Source organism: Stenella coeruleoalba, assembly GCF_951394435.1.
Source record: "Stenella coeruleoalba genome assembly, chromosome: 15".
Lineage (NCBI taxonomy): Eukaryota > Metazoa > Chordata > Mammalia > Artiodactyla > Delphinidae > Stenella > Stenella coeruleoalba.
In genome coordinates, this window is record NC_137161.1 from 15,279,751 (window position 1) to 15,300,067 (window position 20,317).

The following is a 20,317-nucleotide window of genomic DNA, read 5'->3' on the forward strand; positions in this document are numbered from 1 at the left end:
GCCTAAGCAGTGGAGTCCTTTAAAAGCAGAACATCTTCTCTGGCTGCTCACACAGCACTCCGGTTTGCCTGGGAGGATTTAAACATCCATGTTGCAACTGCCTGTGGGCCCACGTGGCCAGGAACCGCAGGCAGCCTTTAGGAGCTGAGAGTATCCCCAGCAGACAGCAAGCAGGGAAAGAGGGAGGTCAGTTCTACAACCACAGGGAAACAAATTCCGCCAACAATCTGTGAGCTGGAAGAGAAGCCCAAACCCAGATGAGAACCACCACCCTGGCTGACACCTTAACTGCAACCTAGTAAGACCCTGAGTAGAGAATCTAGCCATGCCACACCCAGACTTTTGACCCCCAGAAACTATGAGATGATAAATTTTGTATTGCCTTAAGTTGCTAAGTTGGTGGTAATTTGTAACACAGCAATAAAAAACTAATACCCTGGGGCTTCCCTGGCGGCGCAGTGGTTGAGGGTCCACCTGTCAATGCAGGGGACACGGGTTCAAGCTGTGGTCCGGGAGGGTCCCACATGCCGTGGAGCGGCTGGGCCCGTGCACCGCGGCTACTGAGCCTGCGTTCTAGAGCCCATGAGCCACAACTACTGAGCCCATGTGCTGCAACTACTGAACCCTGTGCGCCTAGGGCCCGTGCTCCGCAACGGGGGGGTGCACCACAGTGAGAGGCTTGTGTACCTTAACAGAGAGTGGATCCCGCTTGCCGCAGATGGAGGGGGGCCCACGCGCGGTGGCGAGGACCCAACGCAGCCAAAAATAAATAAATAAGTAAAATAAATTTATTTAAAAAACAAACAAACAAACGAATACCCTGGGTTTTGAAGACTTAGCACAAAAATGAAAATGTAAAATGTCTCGTTAATAATTTCTTTATTGATTCCATGTTGAAATTATAATATTTTGGTTAAATAAAATACATTATTAAGACTAACTTCACCCGTTTCTTTTTACTGCTTTTAAATGTTGCTATAAGAAAATTTTAAATTCTATATGTGGCTTACATTACATCTACTGGACAGTGATGGCCTAGAGGACTCAGAAGTCAACCGTATGACCTTGAGCAAGTCACCTCACCTCTCAAAACCTTACATTTCTTATCTGTGAGATTGGAATAATATCAATAATAGCACCTACACCGCAGATATATTTGCAGTTTAAGAGATGAGGTTTGTAGAATACTGAGCCCAAGGTAAGAGCTCAATAGATAAATCATTATTATTAACCATATTTGTAAAGTAGGGATCCTTTCCTGTACCCAGGTCCTAATCTTCAGGACCCTCTCCCCAACCAGGCACACAGTAGGTGCTTAATAAATGCTTGTGGTTTACACAACCTTGACAAAACTCTTTGGCACAGTTCTCTCTTACCCTCGGCACCACGAATCAGGAATCTATGGGCAGGTGATGACACTGAACTTCAGGGGCAAAATGATCTGTTTCAGGCTTGATCTGTTTCAAGATTTCCCTGCAGAAATCTTGGAAGATGTGAGTTCCAATCCCAGGTCCACAACTCCTAGCTAAGTACCCTGAGCAAATGACTGGGGCTTGTCTCTGAAATGGGTAACAGAAGACGCTGTGCATGTCGTTTGTGTCAGGAATAACTTAGATAAGTCACCTGAAGCCTGGTGCCTGGCCCATACTAAGGACTCAGTTAAGGAAGCTATTATTACTGCTGCTGCCGTTGTTGTTGTTCCTTTGTCACAGAAGCTCCGGCCAAAATCCCTCTCTAGAGGGACCCCCGCCCCTTAAATTACCCCTCATCCCCTGGCCCCTGACTTGTGGGGGGATGCCCTGGCTGGGTCCCGTCTCCAGACATCCCCCCTCTCCCCAACTGAGTCAGGAATAGAAACCCCCGCCTCCGACAGCCCGCGGCCTCCCTCCTTCCCCGGGCAGCGATCGATGCGGCCTCAGCCACCGGGACAGACGGAGGAAAACGGGGAAGGAGGAGTCAGCGGGGCCTCCGGGCAGAGACATCGGGCGCGGCCAGCAGCTCCCCAGCCTCGGCACCTTCCGGGACCACGCGGCCGGCGGACCCCCTACAGGGGCCGCGACAGGTAAGGGACCTCCCTGGGGGTGGGGGGGAGGCAAGGTCCGGGGAAGGGGCGGGGGCTGCGAGAATGGGAGGCCAGGTTGCCCTGGGTCCCGGTGCCCGTGTCCCCGCTATGAGACACCCCCCCACCAACCCCGACCCAGGAGGGAGCAACGTGGGGCTGGCCGGGCTTGGGCTGTCCTGTCTGCTCATCATCACAATGGGATTCGAAAACCTCCCTGGCAGGGTTGGTGGAGGGATTAACCCCGCGAAGTGTATCTGGAGCCCAGCGAAATCACCAGCACATAGTAGGTGCTCAAAATAAATGTGTGGAGGGAGTCTTGACTCCAAAAGCCTAGTTTCCAACCTCAGCTGTGCCATGGGCTAGCGGGGTAATTTGAGCAAATCACTTAATCTTTCTTACTGATCCTCAGCTTCTAGGCAGGGAAGGTTTGTTAAATTAATCATCCCATTTCATAGAGCAGGGAGGTGAGTTCCAGAAAAAAAGAGACAGCGATTTGCCCACAGTCCTGCACCTAATGGTTGATGGAACGAGATTAGAAACTCCATCTTTCGACACGAAGTCCAAGCAGGGGGGGAAGGCGTGGAGCTGCCTCACGCATGTATTTATTGTGCACAAATTATGTGCCAGGGACTGTGCTGCCGATAAACAGTCTACCTCATTTAATCCTCAAAACTTCTTATGGGAAGTATGATGTTCCCCAGTTTACAGATGAGGAAACCGAAGTTCAGAGAGGGGCGTGATTCTGCTCAAGGTCAACAGTTAGTAAGTGGCAGACTCAGAATCTGAGCCTACGTCTGATGAGGGAAGTGCAAGGGGTTGACATTTATTGAGCACCCATTGTGTTCCGGGGGCTTTGCACACACACTCACAATAACCCTTCACCAGAAGTGCTGCTATCCCCATTCTGGAGATAAGGGAGCTAAAACCGAGAGCTGGAGGAGACTGGCCAGAGGTCACACAGGTGACAGAGCTAAGGACGAAACCCTGACCGCCTTAAACACCAAGCCCAGGATAAGTGAAGGGCACCCTGCCCGCTCCCTGCCAGGCACTGGGCCGGCTGCTTGATACACACTCAGTCCCCCGTCCGCCCAAGGGAAGCAGGCATTACCGAACCCACAGCACAGATGAGATTTCTGAGGCACAGGAGGTGAGTCACTAGCCCTCAATTCCAGCAGAAATTGGAGACAGTAAGCAGCGGAAGGATCTGACATTTCCTGAGCATCCACTAAGGCCGAGCACTTCCATAGCCTACCTTAATCCTCCCGCCTTCCTCGGGAGCAGGTGCTACTGTCCGCATTGTGAACTGTGCATCGTGCCAGAAATTGAGACCTAGAGAAAAGCATCTTCCTCAAGGCTCCAGGTGCATCAAGGGTGGCTCTAAACCCGGGTTTGCCTGACGCCAGGAGACAAACAGCTGCATGACTTACGACACCCCTTCTGGGAGCCAGGCATTCAAGGTCATTTCATCTTTCTAACCACACTTGGAGGGGGATATGTTTAGCTCCACTTGACAGAAGCTCAGAGAGGTGACATGACTTGCTTATGGTCACACAAGAGTGCCAAACTTCAATCAGGCTGACGCTACAGATGCTTTAAATAGGCTAAGCGAATGGCTCTCAACCTTGACCAGGCATCAGAATCACCCTCCAAGCTCGTTGGAACACAGACTGCTGGACCGCATCCCCTGAGTTTCTGATTCAGCAAGTCCAGAGCAGGCTGAGAGTACGCTGCATCTGTGACAAACTCCCAGGTGACGGTGAAGCTGCTCGTCCAGGGAACACACCTTAAGAACTTCTGGTCTAGACGGATTCTCTCAACGACCCTAGATAGTAATGCTCACTATCCCGCTGTGTAGAGGAGGAAACCCAGCTTCAGAGTGCCAGCTTGCGCACGGTCCCATAGGAAGCCTCTGGAATGCGAAAATCCCAGTCTGGGCAAGGAGACGTCCTGAATGAGCGGCCAGCGGGGGTCAGGACATCCTGCCGTCCTACAGCTTTCATAGTCCTCCAAGGGACATCTCAGCATCCACTTTATGAAAATGAAGGGGTGGGGGGAGTTCTCAGTGATTTGGCCAAGGACCCCAGTGGGGGAGTGGGGAGTGAGGGATATTCAAACCCAAGCTTGACTCTTGAGTCCGGAGGGCACTTGACACTGTGTGCCTATGGCGTACCAGACGCTTCACATAGCGCCTCCAACGCCCCTGGCTGGGGATGGAGCAGGGAGGGGATTTAGACCTGGTCTTCGTGGAAGGGAGGCCGTCCGGGAACGCCCCCTTCAGCGTGCCCATCCCCTGTCCGCAGGCCAGCGCGCGGCAGCCATGGTGAGCGAGTGCCCGGGGCCCGGAGCCCGGGTGCCCTGGCGGCGAAGCGACGAGGCGCTGCGCGTGAACGTGGGCGGCGTGCGGCGGCGGCTGAGCGCCCGCGCCCTGGCGCGGTTCCCGGGCACGCGGCTGGGCCGCCTGCAGGCCGCGGCGTCGGAGGAGCAGGCGCGACGCCTGTGCGACGACTACGATGCGGCGGCGCGCGAGTTCTACTTCGATCGGCACCCGGGCTTCTTCCTGAGCCTGCTGCACTTCTACCGCACCGGCCGCCTGCACGTGCTCGACGAGCAGTGCGTCTTCGCCTTCGGCCAGGAGGCCGACTACTGGGGCCTGGGCGAGAGCGCGCTGGCCACGTGCTGCCGTGCGCGCTACCTGGAGCGGCGCGTGGCACGACCGCGCGTCTGGGACGAGGACAGCGACACGCTGAGCAGCGTGGGCCCGTGCCCCGAAGAGATCTCTGACGTGCAGCGAGAGCTAGCGCACTACCGGGCGGTGCGCTGCGGCCGCCTGCGCCGCCGCCTCTGGCTCACCATGGAGAACCCGGGCTACTCGCTGCCCAGCAAGCTCTTCAGCTGCGTCTCCATCGGCGTGGTGCTCGCCTCCATCGCCGCCATGTGCATTCACAGCCTGCCCGAGTACCAGGCCCGCGAGGCAGCGGCCGCCGTGGCCGCGGTGGCCGCGGGCCGCAGGGCGGAAGGCTTGCGCGACGACCCGGTGCTGCGGCACCTCGAGTACTTCTGCATCGCCTGGTTCAGCTTCGAGGTGTCGTCGCGCCTCCTGCTAGCGCCCAGCACGCGCAACTTCTTCTGCCACCCGCTCAACCTCATCGATATCGTGTCCGTGCTGCCCTTCTATCTCACGCTGCTGGCTGGCGTGGCACTCCGAGACCGGGGCGGAGCGGGTGGCGAGGAGCTGGGCGACCTGGGCAAGGTGGTGCAGGTGTTCCGTCTCATGCGCATCTTCCGCGTGCTCAAGTTGGCGCGCCACTCCACTGGGCTGCGCTCGCTGGGTGCAACGCTCAAGGTAGGGTTAGGGGTTTCGGGGAGGCGGGTGTAACCATGGGGCAGGTTAGCAGGGGAACTTCCAAGCCTGTGGTGTCCAGACACACGGGGCTAGGCACCAGGTGTGCATTTCACATCCAGTCCTACCTTCCCAATAGCCCTGTAAGAAGGGTCTTTCTGTTAACCTGTTTCCCAGGAGAGAAACGGAAAACCGAGGCAGAGCTTTGCTTGTCTTTCTTTCCAAAACCAAACCAAAAGACAAAAACAAACAACAATAACAAAAACAAGACAAAGGTTACTTTGGATCTATCTGTCAAACATCACAAAAATATGCCAAGCTGAGCCTTCGTGCTGGCATTATCAGGGAGCACGGGTACCATAGGTCACCCTTCATAGGCTAAGTCTAGCAATAGCCCCAGAGCTAACACTTACTGACTGCTAACTCTGTGCCAATTTCACACCCATCATCGATTTCATCCTCAGGACAGCTTCCTCAGGAACATGCTATTATTTATTCCCTTCCCGTAGATGAAGAAGCTGAGGTTGGAGGGTTGCCTTTTTAAAGCCTGGTTGCAATTTGTGGAGCACCCGCCCCGTGTCAGGACCTGCACTGGGGGTGAATCACTGCCCTGGCAAGCTTACCCTCAAGGGGGTGAAATTAGCCTGGTTTTGGGAGGGAGGCAACGTGAACAGCTTGGAAGAAGACCTGGAGAGGGAAAAGGATGATGCTGGGAGGGGGACATGGAGGGAAGGGTGTGCCCACTGAGGAGGTTGGAGAGGTGAGTGGGGCACAGGGCACTGAAGGGTCGTCAACTCTTGGCCCGCAATTTTGGTCTTTTCCCCGTGGGAATAGGGGATCCTGTGAGAGGTTTAAACAGGGTCAAGTATTTTTGTGACTACTTTGCAGATGTGGAAACTGAGGCTCCAAGAGGTGGCAGGACTTGTCAGAGGTTCCTCAGCAAATAAGTGGTGCAGCCCAGAGAAGCATCCACCTGGTCCTGACCCTAGCACCGCTTTCTCCCAAAGCTCCATGCAACTCTGTTAAGAATCCCTAAAAGGTGCTGGAAGACCCCTTCCACCCGTGGCTTAGGAAAGCCGTTTGCATGCTCTCACGGCAGGACAGCCGGGATGCTGGGTGCAGGCAGGGCGACCTGGGCAGACTGCTAGGGCAGGTAGAGGGAATTCCATTAGCCAGACCCCTGAACTGAGCATTTCTCCAGGGACAGTCCACCCCAGAACTCTGCCTTGCCTCCACCATGCAGGAAGCCAGGGCCTGATGCTGCTAGCTTTTTCTGCAGGGAAGGAGAAGAGTGCTGATCAAAGCTGCAGCGTCCAGGGCACGGGTGTAAGACTTTGGATGAGAGCCTTGCTACTCAAAGCCAGGCCCCTGGCCAGCAGCAGCTTCCTGATTACCTGGGAGTTTGCAAAACCTGTGGCCCTACCCCAGACCTACTCAGTTAGTTCCCCCTACATGATTTCTCTGCACCTTATAGTTTGGGAGGCCCTGTTCCAGACTAGGGGTTCTCAGCCTCAGCACTGACATTTGGGGCCAGATAATTCTTTGTTGGGTTGCGGGTGCTGTCCTGTGCATTGTAGGGTGATTAGCTGCGTCTCTGGCCTCTACCCACTAGATGCCAGTAGCACACCTCTCCCAGCTGTGACGACCAAGAATGTCTCTAGACGTTGCCACGTGTCCCTTGAGGGACAGAACTGCCCTATTCGAGCATCAGTGCCATAAGGCGTTGGGGGCAGAACAAGTATACACACCCACAGGCAAGTGCATCCAGTGGGTGGTCCAGGGAACTCATATATCCTCTTAGCTTCCTCGAGAGGCAGAAAATAGTTTTGTACTTAACAGAAATGGGAGAGACCAGTCAAAAGGACATGAAACCAGCTCTTTACACTGTGGCATAGAAACTGCGGTTCTCTCTTGGTTCTGCAACAGTGTAAAAATCACCAGCTTTCCATCAACTGGCTGGCCCCACCAGTGGCCCCTGCATTAGAAGAAACAGCCATGGTTTAGCAGGCAGGCACTTTGGACAACAGAAATCAGGCCTGTGTTCAGTCTCAGGGCGATTTGCTGGCTACTGTAGTTGAACGACCTTAGTGTGCAGGCAGGGCACCTGGGTGTTGGCACCAGCTCCACTTTGTGACTTTGGACCTGCCCCTTCTACTCTCTGGGCCTCAGTTTCCCCATGTGCCCAATACCGGGTCTGTAATTTCACCAACTCTGACTTCCCGCATTCTCTTCCAGCACAGCTACCGTGAGGTGGGCATCTTGCTGCTGTACCTGGCCGTGGGTGTGTCTGTGTTCTCCTGCGTGGCCTACACAGCCGAGAAGGAGGAGGATGTGGGCTTTGACACCATCCCGGCCTGCTGGTGGTGGGGCACGGTGAGCATGACCACCGTGGGCTATGGGGATGTGGTGCCGGTGACAGTGGCCGGCAAGCTGGCAGCGTCGGGCTGCATCCTCGGGGGCATCCTGGTGGTGGCGCTCCCCATCACCATCATCTTCAACAAGTTCTCCCACTTCTACCGACGCCAGAAGGCCCTGGAGGCTGCCGTGCGCAACAGTGACCACTGGGAGTTTGAGGACTTGCTGAGCAGCGTTGACGGAGTGTCGGAGGCGTCTCTGGAGACCTCCCGAGAGACCTCCCAGGAGGGAAGATCTGAAGACCTGGAGGCTCAGGCCACTAGTGGGCCTCCAAACTCTCAGGTTTATTAAAACCAGGGCTCCGCGCCCCCCTTCCCACACCCCTGCAGTGAGCTGAAACAGAGCAGAGATCCCTCCCCTGCTTAAGTTCTTCCTGGTGGCATGGCCTCTCAGTATCACTCACTCTGGCTTCAGAAATGACACCTGGAGGCCGGGTCCTTTCCTCCAAAGGCGCAGAGCAGCATAGTGTTACCCTAGATTCTGTGAGCCTGGGGAGCACCCCAGAGACCTTTCTAGACGAACCTCCAAGCCACCCACAATGCAGGCATGAGCCAAAGAGGGAAAGTCAAAAGGACGCTAACAATTCCTGAGCGCCTTCTGTCTGTTGCCATGTCACATTGGCCCTCTGTTGGAGGATGGGAATCGTCCCCATTTCACAGATGAGGAAACAGGCTCAGAGACGCACAATGACTTGCCCAGATGCCGCACCACTAGAAGTGGTGGAGCCAGGGTTGGAATCCCAGCTCGTGAGTCTCTGCCAAGGCAATGTTCCTTCCACTGGTCTTTCTTCTGCCCTCACAAAATTTGCATGTGGTTGTAGGGGGTTCATGGAACCCCCAGAGTTGGTTCATAGAGTTATAACCTTCTTTTAGAGCTAGGGAAAGGACCAGGCAGGGGATTCAGATGTAGGCTCCTGGACCTCAGCTGTGGTTCTTTTCCAGGAGCTTCCAACAGGAGTCAGCTTTCAAAGATGAGGTCTTAAAGGAAGGACTAGGTAGGAGGCTGCCCCCTTAGTGGATGGGCAAGACTTGCTAAACAATAGTCCTGAAGCTTCCTCCCAGGGCTGGCTTAAGATACAGAAAATCTGAAGGGGCCCTGGCCTGAGGCCTGAGGTCTAGACCAGCTATGCTAGGACCTACTCCATTTCCACAGTTCAGCCCATCTATTAGATGGTCACAATCTGTGCCCCAGAGGGAGATGAAAGCCAAATGGAGCACTGATTTAAAGCCAGCTCAGCTCTGAAGTGTTGGTGGCAAGGAGCTGCCATGCATCGACACCTGTCGCCCCTTCCCTAGATCCCCCCAGGCTGATCTTGGCAGTTCCCTTCTGCCCATGACGCAGACTTCCAGCCCTACCTTGGGTCACCATCCGGGCAAACGCTTGAGCCTCCTGTCCCTCGTGGCCAGGTCCAGCCCTCTCATCCTTGCTGGGGCCACATGTTTTATACTCGCCTGCTGAATCCTCTCTCTATTTGCTGAGAAAGTCCTGCAGCCCTTTCCACATACTGTGGCTGGGACAGCCATCGCTATCGTGCCGGACTGTAGCTCTGTCCCACCACACTGAGCTCCAAGATGGAAGACACTGTCTGGTTGAACCTGGCTTTGCGTGGAGCAGGTATTTAGTAAACGTTGAATAGATCAACCAATTTGTACAGCCTACTACGTGTGGAGCACTGAGGAGAAAGAGGAAATAGAGAGACCTTGTCCTTAAGAGGACAGAGACAAGACCGCAAAGGAGACCCTTTCAGTTTGCCTCTCTCCTCCTCCTTGCTCTTTGAGGATTTAAAAATGACTTCCTGGGACTTCCCTGGCAGTCCAGTGGTTAAGACTTTGCCTTCCAATGCAGGGGGTGCGGGTTTGACCGGGGAGCTAGGATCCCACATGCCTCGTGGCCAAAAAACCAAAACAGAAAACAGAAGCAACATTGTAACAAATTCAATAAAGAGTTTAAAAATGGTCCCCATCAAAAAAATATTTAAAAAAATAAAATAAAAAAATAAAAATGACTTCCTTGTAAATTCTTTACTCATTCATTCAACAAATATCTTTGAGAAGAGGCATAAGCTGGGTCTTCACGTGTGGCCTGCAGACGTGTTTTGTTTGGCTGAACGGTATTTTTAGTGTATTTTTTAAAATTCAAATGCCTTTGGGCGAAGCGCAGGCTCTCCAGTTCCCCACAGCGTCCCCCTCCCACCCACCTCCTCATACACACAGACCCCACGGTGTGAGCCCCGCCACTTCTCAGGTTTACTTTACCCACCTGGCCTCCTATTTATCAGCTGCTTACTAGGTTTCAGAGATACAGTGGGGAACAAAATATATATTCCTATACTCGTGAAGCGTCAGACTAGTGGGGGAGATGGATTTTAATTCAATAACCCCATAAGTATGTAATAGCTTTATGAAGTAAAGGGAACTATAAGCGCGTAATGGAGCAGGGACCGTTAACCGAGGTCAGAGTAGACTTTCCTGAGCAAGTGACTATCTCATCCTAGGGATAAATACCTAATTAGGCAATGAGGGTGCCTGGAAGCGTTTCAAGCAGAGGGAACAGCATGTGCAAAGGCCTTGTGGCATACACAGGGCCTGGTACATAGGAGGCCCCTACATGTGGGTGGATTGAGTCTCCAGATTGGAGCAGAGACTGGAGCTAAGCCAAAGGGTCGCCTATGAATTCACCACACACACACCCCAGCCCTCCTGCACACTCACCTCCTAACTTCTAGGCCCAGCTCTGCTCAGGTCGGAGCACAGAGACCAGAAGGGCTGCATGCACCACCCTTGTGGTCTTGCTGGACATACACCAAGGAGCCAGATAGCTTCCAGACTTTGAGTCCCTAGAGCTGGCGTGAGGAAAGCTCAGGGAAAAATCATCTGACCTGCATCCATCATGAGGCTGTGTGTGGCCCTGGTAGAAAGGCAACGACTCACTCCCACTCCCGTGTATCAGTGAAAACCATTCTGCAAATAGACTGGGCCCAGGGGCCTGTTTCTGCCTGTGTGAAGCTGGCTGCCTGGCGTGCTTTCTGGGTGACTGGGGATGGTGGGTGATACGTGGAGTGACTCAGAATCCACATTCTCGGGTTCCAGTCTTGGATTAGGCACAGGTTGTAAGTGATAGGAATCCAGCAGGTCACTAAGTTAATCAAAAAGGGTAATTCATTAGAATAAATAAGTGAAATGATGAACAACGGTTACAGTTAGAGTTCTTTGTTTGCAAGCAACAGAAACTGACTTCCTTAAGAAAAAAAATTAATTCATTGGAAGGTGTATCGTTTCCCGTGGCTGCTGTAACCGATTGCCACAAACGATGAAACAAACTTGAAACAAGAGAAATTTATTTCTCTCACAGTTCTGGGGGCCAGATTCCAAAATCAAAGTGTGAGCAGGGCCACATTCCCTCCACAAGCTCCAGGGTTGAGTCCTCTCCTTGCCTCTTCTAGCTTCTGTCAGCTGCTAGCATTTCCTGGCACGTGGCTTCCTCCCTCCAGTCTCTGCCTCTGTCATCACGTTGCCTTCTCCTCTGTGTGTGTCACATCTCCCAGGGCCTCTTTCTTTCTTTCTTTTTTTTTTTGCGGTACGCGGGCCTCTCACTGTCGTGGCCTCTCCTGTTGCGGAGCACAGGCTCCGGACGCGCAGGCTCAGCAGCCATGGCTCACGGGCCCAGCCGCCCCGCGGCATGTGGGATCTTCCCGGATCGGGGAACGAACCCGTGTCCCCTGCATCGGCAGGCGGACTCTCAACCACTGCGCCACCAGGGAAGCCCTGGAGTAAATTTTTAAGACTAAGAGAACCCAGGCTCAGGCTAGGGAATTGTTTCTGGATAAGGATGGGCAGGACCCAGCCGATCCCCTCTGAATGCTGGGCAGTGCATGGCCTGGCTTCATCAATGACAGACAGAGATGAAGGATGCCAAGGTGATCCTATGTCCAGACTCTCACACCAGACCCTTTCTATAGGCTGGTCCCTCTGCCCAGGATGCCTCATCTCCCTCACTTCTCACTCCTTCTCCACCTGGCCGTCTCTTCCTCACTTTTAAAGTTCAGGATGTATTACCTCCTCCAGAAAAGCTTCCTTGGACATCCTAGCAGAACCGATTGTTGCTCCCTCCTGTGTCCACAGGTTGTGTACTTTCTTCTACCATAGTGTTTCCAATGTTATATGCTTGTGGGCTGAACCGACTCCCCAGGTGGCCTGCAAGAGCTGTGCCTGGTTCATCTTTAACTCCCTGACAACCAGCTCAGTGCCTGGCACACAGTAGGTGTCCAACAAAAGTTTACTTCCTACGCCACCTACCTCTCCCCTGGCTTTGGATTCCAGAATAAACACACCACAGAGCCGATGTCACAAAGTTTCACAATACCACCATCCAGGCTATAGATGGAGGCTCTCATTTCTAAAAAGAGGATAGACTCTGGTCCAAATGACAGTTTATTTAAAACAAAGGTGACAAGGTGGAGGAAGGAGGAAGGAGGGAGAACAACAATTCTAACATAAAAGCACATAGGAAGCATCTCAATTTTTTTAAAAAAAGGCAGTGGAGGAAGCTATGTCTCAAACATATACAAACTGCTGACCTCGATTGGTTATTTACATCCAAACTTTATAAAATAGCATTTCAAGTCGGCTCTTAAGCCGGTGTTATTAGTTTTTGTTACAAAAAGTTAAAGCTACAAACTTCACATTTTTAAGTTGTACGTCTGCAACAGCATTTAAGCTTTTTTTTTTTTCCAAGTTGGTCTGAGTGCAAGCTGGTAGAAGAGATTTTCTTTTTCCAAACACAAAAAAGAACATGGATTCCAAATACAATGACTGTAATCCTGGTGAAAATACAGACATAGTGCTTAAGAAAGGATGGGGTGAGAGGATGTGGACTGGGCAGGAACAATTTTCCGGTAAAAAAGGAGCTGCAATCTTTAGAGGCAACGTGGTATGCTAGAAAGGGCACTGGAATGAGGATCAGAAGACCTGGATTTGAATTCTGGCTCTGCCGTATTCTAGCTACCTGACCTTGAGCAACAGACTCTACCTCTCTTAAGCCTCGGTTTCCTTATCTGTCAAACGAGGACAGTAATACGTGTATCACCCAGAGCCATTAAGTTTTCATAGATAAAGGGTTATTCAGATCATCTTCTTCTTCTTGAGTGAGGTATGGTACGTACTTTGTATCTTTCAAGGAATTTGTCCATTTTATTTAAGTTGTTGAATTTATTAGCACAAAGTTATTCATAAAGTTGTTATTAGCCTTTTAATATCTGTAGGATCTGTAATGATGTCACCTCTCTCATTCCTGATATTGGTAAGCACAACTGAATTTTAAATGGTATAAATAATACATCTCTGGCAGCAGGTGCTAAATAAATGTTTCCTGGATCAGAACCTACAGTCTGGAGGAGTCAAGGCTATAGTTCTTAAGTTGCTTTGGAGTATTGGGTCTGTCTGTGTGTCCGTCTATCTATCTATTTAACCATGTATCCGTCAAGCCAAACACTCGTCCACCAATCCATCCGTCCATCCAATTGGTGGTTGGGAGAAGGGACAAGGAAAAAGAAAAATGGAAATTTGCTTCAAAATTACTGGTGAGGAAGCAATAAAGATATTCCTGGAGAATCTGAGATTTTTAAAAGACACAGTTCGGTCTGGGTCATTGTTTCCTAGGAGAGAACAAGTGAGAGGCCCAGAGTCCCCTGGAAGCTTGAGTCGCAAATGCTCAAGCAATGACTGACACTCAGGGCTCAATGGAAGCCAGCTGACCTATCCTGAATTTAGTATTCAAGGAAAAAAATGACTAGGATTTGCTTCTCTGCCTTCCTGTCACAAGAAAACAAACACACCTTGTCAGGAAATCCATCTCATCCAAATTAAACTGACTTTTGGCCAAAGGGCTCTGCCTAGCTAGACTGGAAAGCAATGTACTTTGTTGGACCAGCATTCTGGATGCACACATGCTTGAAACAAAATAAACCTCAGATAGAGATTCATCTCCCAAGAATATTTATGGGGGAAAACTGAACCTTCTTTTACTTGGCTCTAGCTTAGGAAGGGAGAATAATGGGCATTCCCCTCTTGTCTGGCCAAGTGCAAAATCCTTTAAAAAAAAGAGAGAGAAAGAGAGAGAGACTGAGGCAGGAGTGTTAATTAGCGCAGCAGATGGTGTAGGAAAATTCATGCTCCATACTTTGGGTTTTAAAACTCACTTGGCTGTCAGGCTTGACTACTAATTCAGTGGTTTCCCAACCTGAGAATGCCAGCTAGAGTTTTTTAGTCTGTGCAAGAAAAGTGGTCATTTCATTTTTGCAAAGACTTGTTGGATAAACAGGGAACTATATTCAATATCCTGTGATAAACCATAATGGAAGAGAATGTGAAAAAAAATGTATATATATGTATAACTGAATCACTTTGCTGTACGGCAGAAATTAACACATCGTAAATCAACTATACTTGAATAAAATTAAAAAAAAAAAAAAGACGACTTGTGACTTTCCTTTTCCCTGTAAATACTGGTCCCACATGGTGATGCTATGAACCCTGATTCTACCACTTACCACCTGTACCACTTTGGGAAAGAACTTTTTTCTCTCTGAAGCTGCTTCTTCATCTATGAAATGGAGATAAAGCACTTAATTCACAGAGTTATTGGGAAGTTTGGAGCTGCCACAAAGAGCCTACCTACCTAGCGCAGTGCCTGGCGTATAATAAGTGGTCATGGTCGCTAGCTGCCATTTATTATTGTAGCGGGATCCTCGAATTGTCCTCTGTTGTCTGTACCTGCCACAAGGCTGCTTAGCTGGCCAAGCCCTGCAGACCGACAACAACCTCTTGCATTTTAAAAAAACTTGCTGTAATTGTAAAGAACAGAATCCAGCCACAGAAGAGGAACATTCCCTGACTCTCCACTGATCCCCAGGTTTGGGTAGCAAAAGCAATAATGGAATCAAATTACAGTATCCTTAGGTGCGACCTAGTCACAGCTCCCCTATCTGAGGGGAAGAGGTACTAGAAAACAAAAAGACAGTTGTCTTTCCCAACTGTCTGCTCTTGGCTGTGTGACTAAGTGACATGTGGCCTTGAACCAAGGCTCCAGACGGATGGCTCAGTGCTGTCTGTTGCAAAGCCCTCTGATCTGCCTTAGGCCCTACATCTGCCCGCGTGATGCCTGTCTGCTGTCCGGCAGATGCTGTGGAGCTCATGGAATGGCTGAAACTGAACGATCTGGCTCCCCTTGGGAATCTCTTCACAGCTAGTCCCCTACTGAAGAGACAAAGCAAGAGCAAGTTTCCATTAGCAGGATTCCCTGAAACAATTTCACCAAAACTGACACAAGTGTCTTCCCTCCAAGAAGGGGCTGCTTGGTTCAGTGAAGCAGGAGTGAGGAGCCCCAAAGTCCAATTCCAGCTCTTACTTTAATTTGCTTTGTGATTTGGGCCATGTCACTTCTCCTCTCTAAGCCTCTGTTAGACCAGATGATGTCTATGGTCCCTTCCAGCTCTGGCATTTTACGGGTCTGGGTTGAGTCTCCTGGAGAACAAATCTTAGTCTGATATTCATTTACCCTTTCCAGACCCCGTAGCAGTAAAATGGAAAAGAAAACAGTCACATGTTGGAATGTGGGTCTCAAAAGCAATGCCCTCTACCCCTGTCTGTAAGGAACGTGGAGCAAAATGCCACGTGTGTCATCTCCACATGGATGATGAGAACTTCAAAAACCTTTTCCCTTTTGCAGACTGAACACAGCTCCACTTTGCTAGGAGTTCCTGGCAGGCCTGTCCCCTTGCTGGATCACGTCTCCTCTTAAGGCACTGGGCAGTGTCTTTGCTGTGACTCTAGGCAGTTGGGAGAGTGGAGATGGATGAAAGGCGTTGAAACTGCAAAGGCCAGTCTTGTAAGGAGCGTGCCAGGCTTCTCCTGGGACTCAGAAAGTAAACACCAGCGCTCAAGACTTTCCCTTGGGCATCACTGATAGCTCCAGAAGCAGGATGGCCTGCACAAGGCTGAAAGCGTGGTAAAGGAACAGGCCCTAACCTAATCTGTCAGTGCAGCCCTGCAAAAGGGTGGGGTTGGCTCCAGGGGGTGGAGTGCCCCCAGCAGTCTCCTGGTGTCCTCTGCCCTCATGTCCCATAGTACCATAATCTTACAGAAAAGAGGCAACTGTTTAAAACTGTACCTATACAGAGATGCCACCACGCCATGTGGGGAATCTAGTTATAATTTATATATATATGCATATTTATATATATTTTTTAAAGTCTTCCAGAAAGAACCACTGAAAGCTACTGGGAGAAGAAAAACAAAAGACAATGGGACACTTTCCCAGCTCTCACTCAACTAGGAGTCTCTGTTTCTGGGGTTGAAAACTCTGAGTTTCAAAGCGCCCACATGAATCCTCTGAAATGATATAACTGCCCAGTTTAAATGCACACATCAGGGCGGCGCGCTGACCGGCACGGCAGCCCTGGCCACTGGCGCACGTTCCTGAGTTCACAGAGGGGCTGGAGAGATGATGGAGGCAGCTGGAGGGGCGAGCGAGCCAGAGCTCGCCGTCGGCCTGGGGCCCTGCCGGCCTGGCCTCCCTCAGAAGTTTTGCTGCCGCCGCTTCTTGGCCTCAATGGCATCCAGGATGGGCTGCCGCTTCGACTGGTACTTCTGCCGGATCTCTTCAATCTCCTGCTCCATCATGGGGTCCAGGGCCAAGAGCCTCTTCTGAAGGTCCTCTACTGTCCAACTCTTCAGCTACAAGGGAGGTAGAAAGTATAGTCATGACAAGATCCAGGTCAGTGGCTTTTTGAGACAACTTATCCCAGGAAGAGTTCTTTTTTTTTGGCCGTGCCATGCGGCTTGTGGGATCTTACTTCCCTGATCAGGGATTGAACTCGCGCCCTCAACGGTGAAAGTGCAGAGTCCTGACCGTTAGACCGCCGAGGAATTCCCCTGGGAAGAGCTCTAAGTGTTAATCTCTTTGATTTACTGTTCCTTGACCAGGAACTTAATGAATGAGACTTTCATCTCCCCTCTCTTGTAAATTAATTACATTGGATTCGTTGTTAGGGCACTAAAGTAAGAGTAACTTGGTATATGCAGCATAACGATTGCCTCCTGGCTCTCGTCCTACCCGTGACGTGGGCATCTGCACGGTGGCCATGTCTCCTTCGGGACCCTACACCAGGGAGGACAGATGCTCGCGGAGGATCAGATGCTCTCCCCCGGCCCCCGTCTCCCCACACCCCCGAGTCTCGGCACTGTCATCCTTGTCACCGCTAGCATTTACTGGGAGCACCACTCTAAGTGAGCACTTTACACGGATGATCTACCTAAGTGTCTTGGGAATACAGACACAAGCCCTTTGTGGGGGTGGTGGGACGGGGGGCTAGCTGGAGAAGCCCTGAAACTTCTGAGATGAAGTTTCCGTCCTGCAGAAAGGAAAAAGAGGCCCTGATATCTAAGTTAATACTAAAGGCAAGCACCTACACAACGCTCTCCATGCGCCAGACACCAAGTGCTTGACATACATTACACGTCAATTAATTTAATCCTCATGACAATCCTGTGATTTCAGTATATTATTATCCCTATGTCACAGAAGAACAAGCCAAGGAAGAGGGTGGCTCAGTGATTTGCCCAGTGCCTCACGGCCGAGACGTGGCAGAGTCAAGATTCAAACCCAGAGGCCCTGCTCTTAACCAGCGTTGGGGGCAGGCAGACTCACAAAAGCACGGGTTTGAGAACCAACTCAGCCTGTGTTGGAAACGTGGCTCTGCCTCTGCAGATGCTGTGAGACTCACGCCAGGGACCGATTGTTCCAGGGCTTCCTCCTCTACAGAAGTAGGGCCACAGGGCCTCATCGTGTTTATTATAAGAATCAAATAAGACCGTGGCTGTCGGGTGGTCGGCACAGCGCCTGGTGCCCTGTGTGCTTAAAGACGGCAGTGAGTGTGACAACACACAATCTTGGCTACAGCCCAGGGGGGCCCATCTTCCACCTGTGTCTGCAGCTGTCGGGCAAGTGGCCTTGTGGCCATTGCCGTATGTGTGGAGTGTTCACTGCATCCGAGCGAGGCCAGGCCAGGCTGGCAGGGGCGGGAATGAATGCCGACATTCTCCACAGCAGGTGGTGAGAAATTCTGTGAGCTCACAGCCAGTGTAACAGGCACAGTGTTTCAGGAGCTCAGAAGGCTCACTCAAGTATCACAGGAGATTTATAGAATCACTGGCTCCCTCAGCCCCTTCCTGAAGCCTCACCAGGGAAAGGGTATCGAAAGGTGGGTGAAGGAGCCTCTTTCTGTCCCTCTCTTCCCTTTAGAGGGAAGCACTGCAGTGGCCTCCCTAGAAATGGCTTAGTGACCTGTCACCACAGGAATGTCCCTTGGTCCGCTTCAGGGAGGTGGTCTCAGAAGTGAGAAAAGCCTCACAGTTCAAGACGGAAGGTTCTTTGTAATGTGAGAATGGAAAGACTTGAGAGGGTGTGGAAGTGCTGGAAAGTCGGGCTGAAAATATCCATCTCGCCTTCCAGCCTGTGTGGTTTGACACCATCCTGGAGGCTGGTGTCCTTGGTGCAGGGACACCCCGGAGGGTGATGCCTGCCTCGTCTTTAGCTTTTTCGATTCCTTCTCCAAATAGAGGACACCCTAAACCTAATACTGAATGCAACTGGTGGTTAAGGACGGATCCTAACTGCACTGGCTGTGTAACCTTGGACAAATAACTTGCCCTTTTTGAGCCTCACTTTTCTCCTCTGGAAAACAGACAATCTCAGTTCCTCCACCCTTGGGGTGAAAAGAGAATTGGACGAGTTCATAATAGGTGTGGCGCTCTTAGTGTAGGACTTCATGTCGTATGTATTTGGTGGACAGTAAACATGCCATAAATGATAGCTATCCCTGTTGTTATTAATAACCGTTATTGTAGGGTTTCCCTGGTGGCGCAGTGGTTGAGAGTCCGCCTGCCGATGCAGGGGATGCGGGTTCGTGCCCCGGTCCAGGAGGATCCCACATGCCGCGGAGCGGCTGGGCCCGTGAGCCATGGCCGCTGAGCCTGCACGTACGGAGCCTGTGCTCCGAAACGGGAGAGGCCACAACAGTGAGAGGCCCGCGTACCACAAAAAAAAAAAAAGGAGTGGAAAAGAGAACATTCTACTCTATTTTGGGTTAACAATGCCTAAGGGCTGGCACTTTCCCACAATGCCCGTTAACGTCTGTATAGTTTAACAAAATAGTTTTCATCCAACCATTCATCAAATATTCACTGAATACCTACTCTAGGCCAGGCACTATGTACTGAAGGCACATAGGATCCTTCAGTGGGAAGAGAAACGAAAAGCTCCCCAAATCGTTGCCCTTACGAAGCTTACATCTTAGTGAGGTGAGACAGACATATGACAATTAACACGGTAAATTAGTAAATGACTCTTAGATTAGAAGGTGTTACAGAAAAGAAAAGAAAGAAAATACAGTGAAGGAAGGCGAGCTGGGAGTTGGGACGGGAGGCTCGCTTCTGACCCGTCCATTTGGATAAAGACTTAACTGCAAGATGAAGAAACGGAAGTCGGTGGAACTGCACTAGCTTGCCAACTTGTCCTGCCACTTCAGGCAAGCACCACCTCCTCCCTAGGCCTCAGTTTCCCCACTTGTAAGAGAGGGCTGCCTAGATGATCTCAAAGGTCTCCTGAAACTCAGTGGTTCTCAAAGTACGATCCGTGGATCACCTGCATCAGAACCACTTGTTGAAAATACCGACTCCTGAGCCCCCAGCCAGAGCTACTGGATCAGGCCCCCTGGGAGGGGAGGCGCAGGACTTCAGGTGCTAAAGAAGCTATTCAGGCATTTCTTATAAGCCCTCAATTGGATAAGCGTGATCCTACACCTTCCTTCTCCTTTTCCTGGCAGTGAAATTCTCACAAAGTAATCGCTGCCTGTCTCTGGTCAAGGCTTCTTCTAGGTTTCCAATTTCTCTGCAGCTCTTTTGCCCTTGATTCTAATCTGGGGGCAACAACAAGCACCCTGGCTTTATCTCAGCTACCTTCAGGCGAATTTACTTGCCCTAAGGCCCTTGGGGCTTAAGTTACAACTGACCTATTAGAACACAGCCAGCCAGTCACACCATCCAGATATGGATTTTTCTGAAAACAAGCTCAGAGAATGGTTTTCTGGCGCCAAGTGTAGCGTTTCACCTTCCTGGTCCTTGGTGGCATAAATAAATTTCAAATGTATATCCTGCAGTAGAACAGCTGTGGTCCTACAGTTCGCTGCAGCCAGCATCCTGATGGAGTAAATGCTCATACCAGCCACACAGGTAGTTTGAGCGGCTTTCACTAGCTAAAGGGAATATCACCATTTGGTGTCTCATCTAAACCCTAGGACGGAAACTTCCTCTCTACACTGTGATTCCCACAATTCCATCTCTAGACCAGAGTTCTCCTCTGAACTCCAGACTCACACACCCTGATCAGATCCTACTGGCTACCTCCATCCCTTAACACATCCAAACTAAAACTCTTGAGTCCCA

General features: G+C 51.0%; 2 protein-coding genes across 3 annotated transcripts in view; one reads left to right on the top strand and one right to left on the bottom strand.

Annotated features, from left to right (window-relative positions):
• The first annotated feature begins 2,011 nt into the window (after positions 1 to 2,011).
• KCNS1 (potassium voltage-gated channel modifier subfamily S member 1) lies at positions 2,012 to 10,055 on the top strand. The gene is made up of 3 exons (XM_079946307.1): positions 2,012 to 2,062; positions 4,363 to 5,405; positions 7,638 to 10,055. The coding sequence occupies exons 2-3, from the start codon at positions 4,380 to 4,382 to the stop codon at positions 8,106 to 8,108; spliced, it is 1,497 nt and encodes a 498-aa protein (XP_079802433.1). The 5' UTR covers positions 2,012 to 2,062; positions 4,363 to 4,379; the 3' UTR covers positions 8,109 to 10,055.
• A 2,183-nt stretch (positions 10,056 to 12,238) lies between these two features.
• The window catches only part of STK4 (serine/threonine kinase 4), a 92,593-nt gene continuing 84,514 nt past the window's right edge, over positions 12,239 to 20,317 (bottom strand). For both annotated transcript variants that reach the window (XM_079946493.1, XM_079946494.1), the window contains exon 11: positions 12,239 to 16,549. In XM_079946493.1, coding sequence (XP_079802619.1) covers positions 16,391 to 16,549 — 159 coding nt within the window. In that variant the 3' untranslated portion in view covers positions 12,239 to 16,390. The remainder of the gene's footprint in view (positions 16,550 to 20,317) is intronic.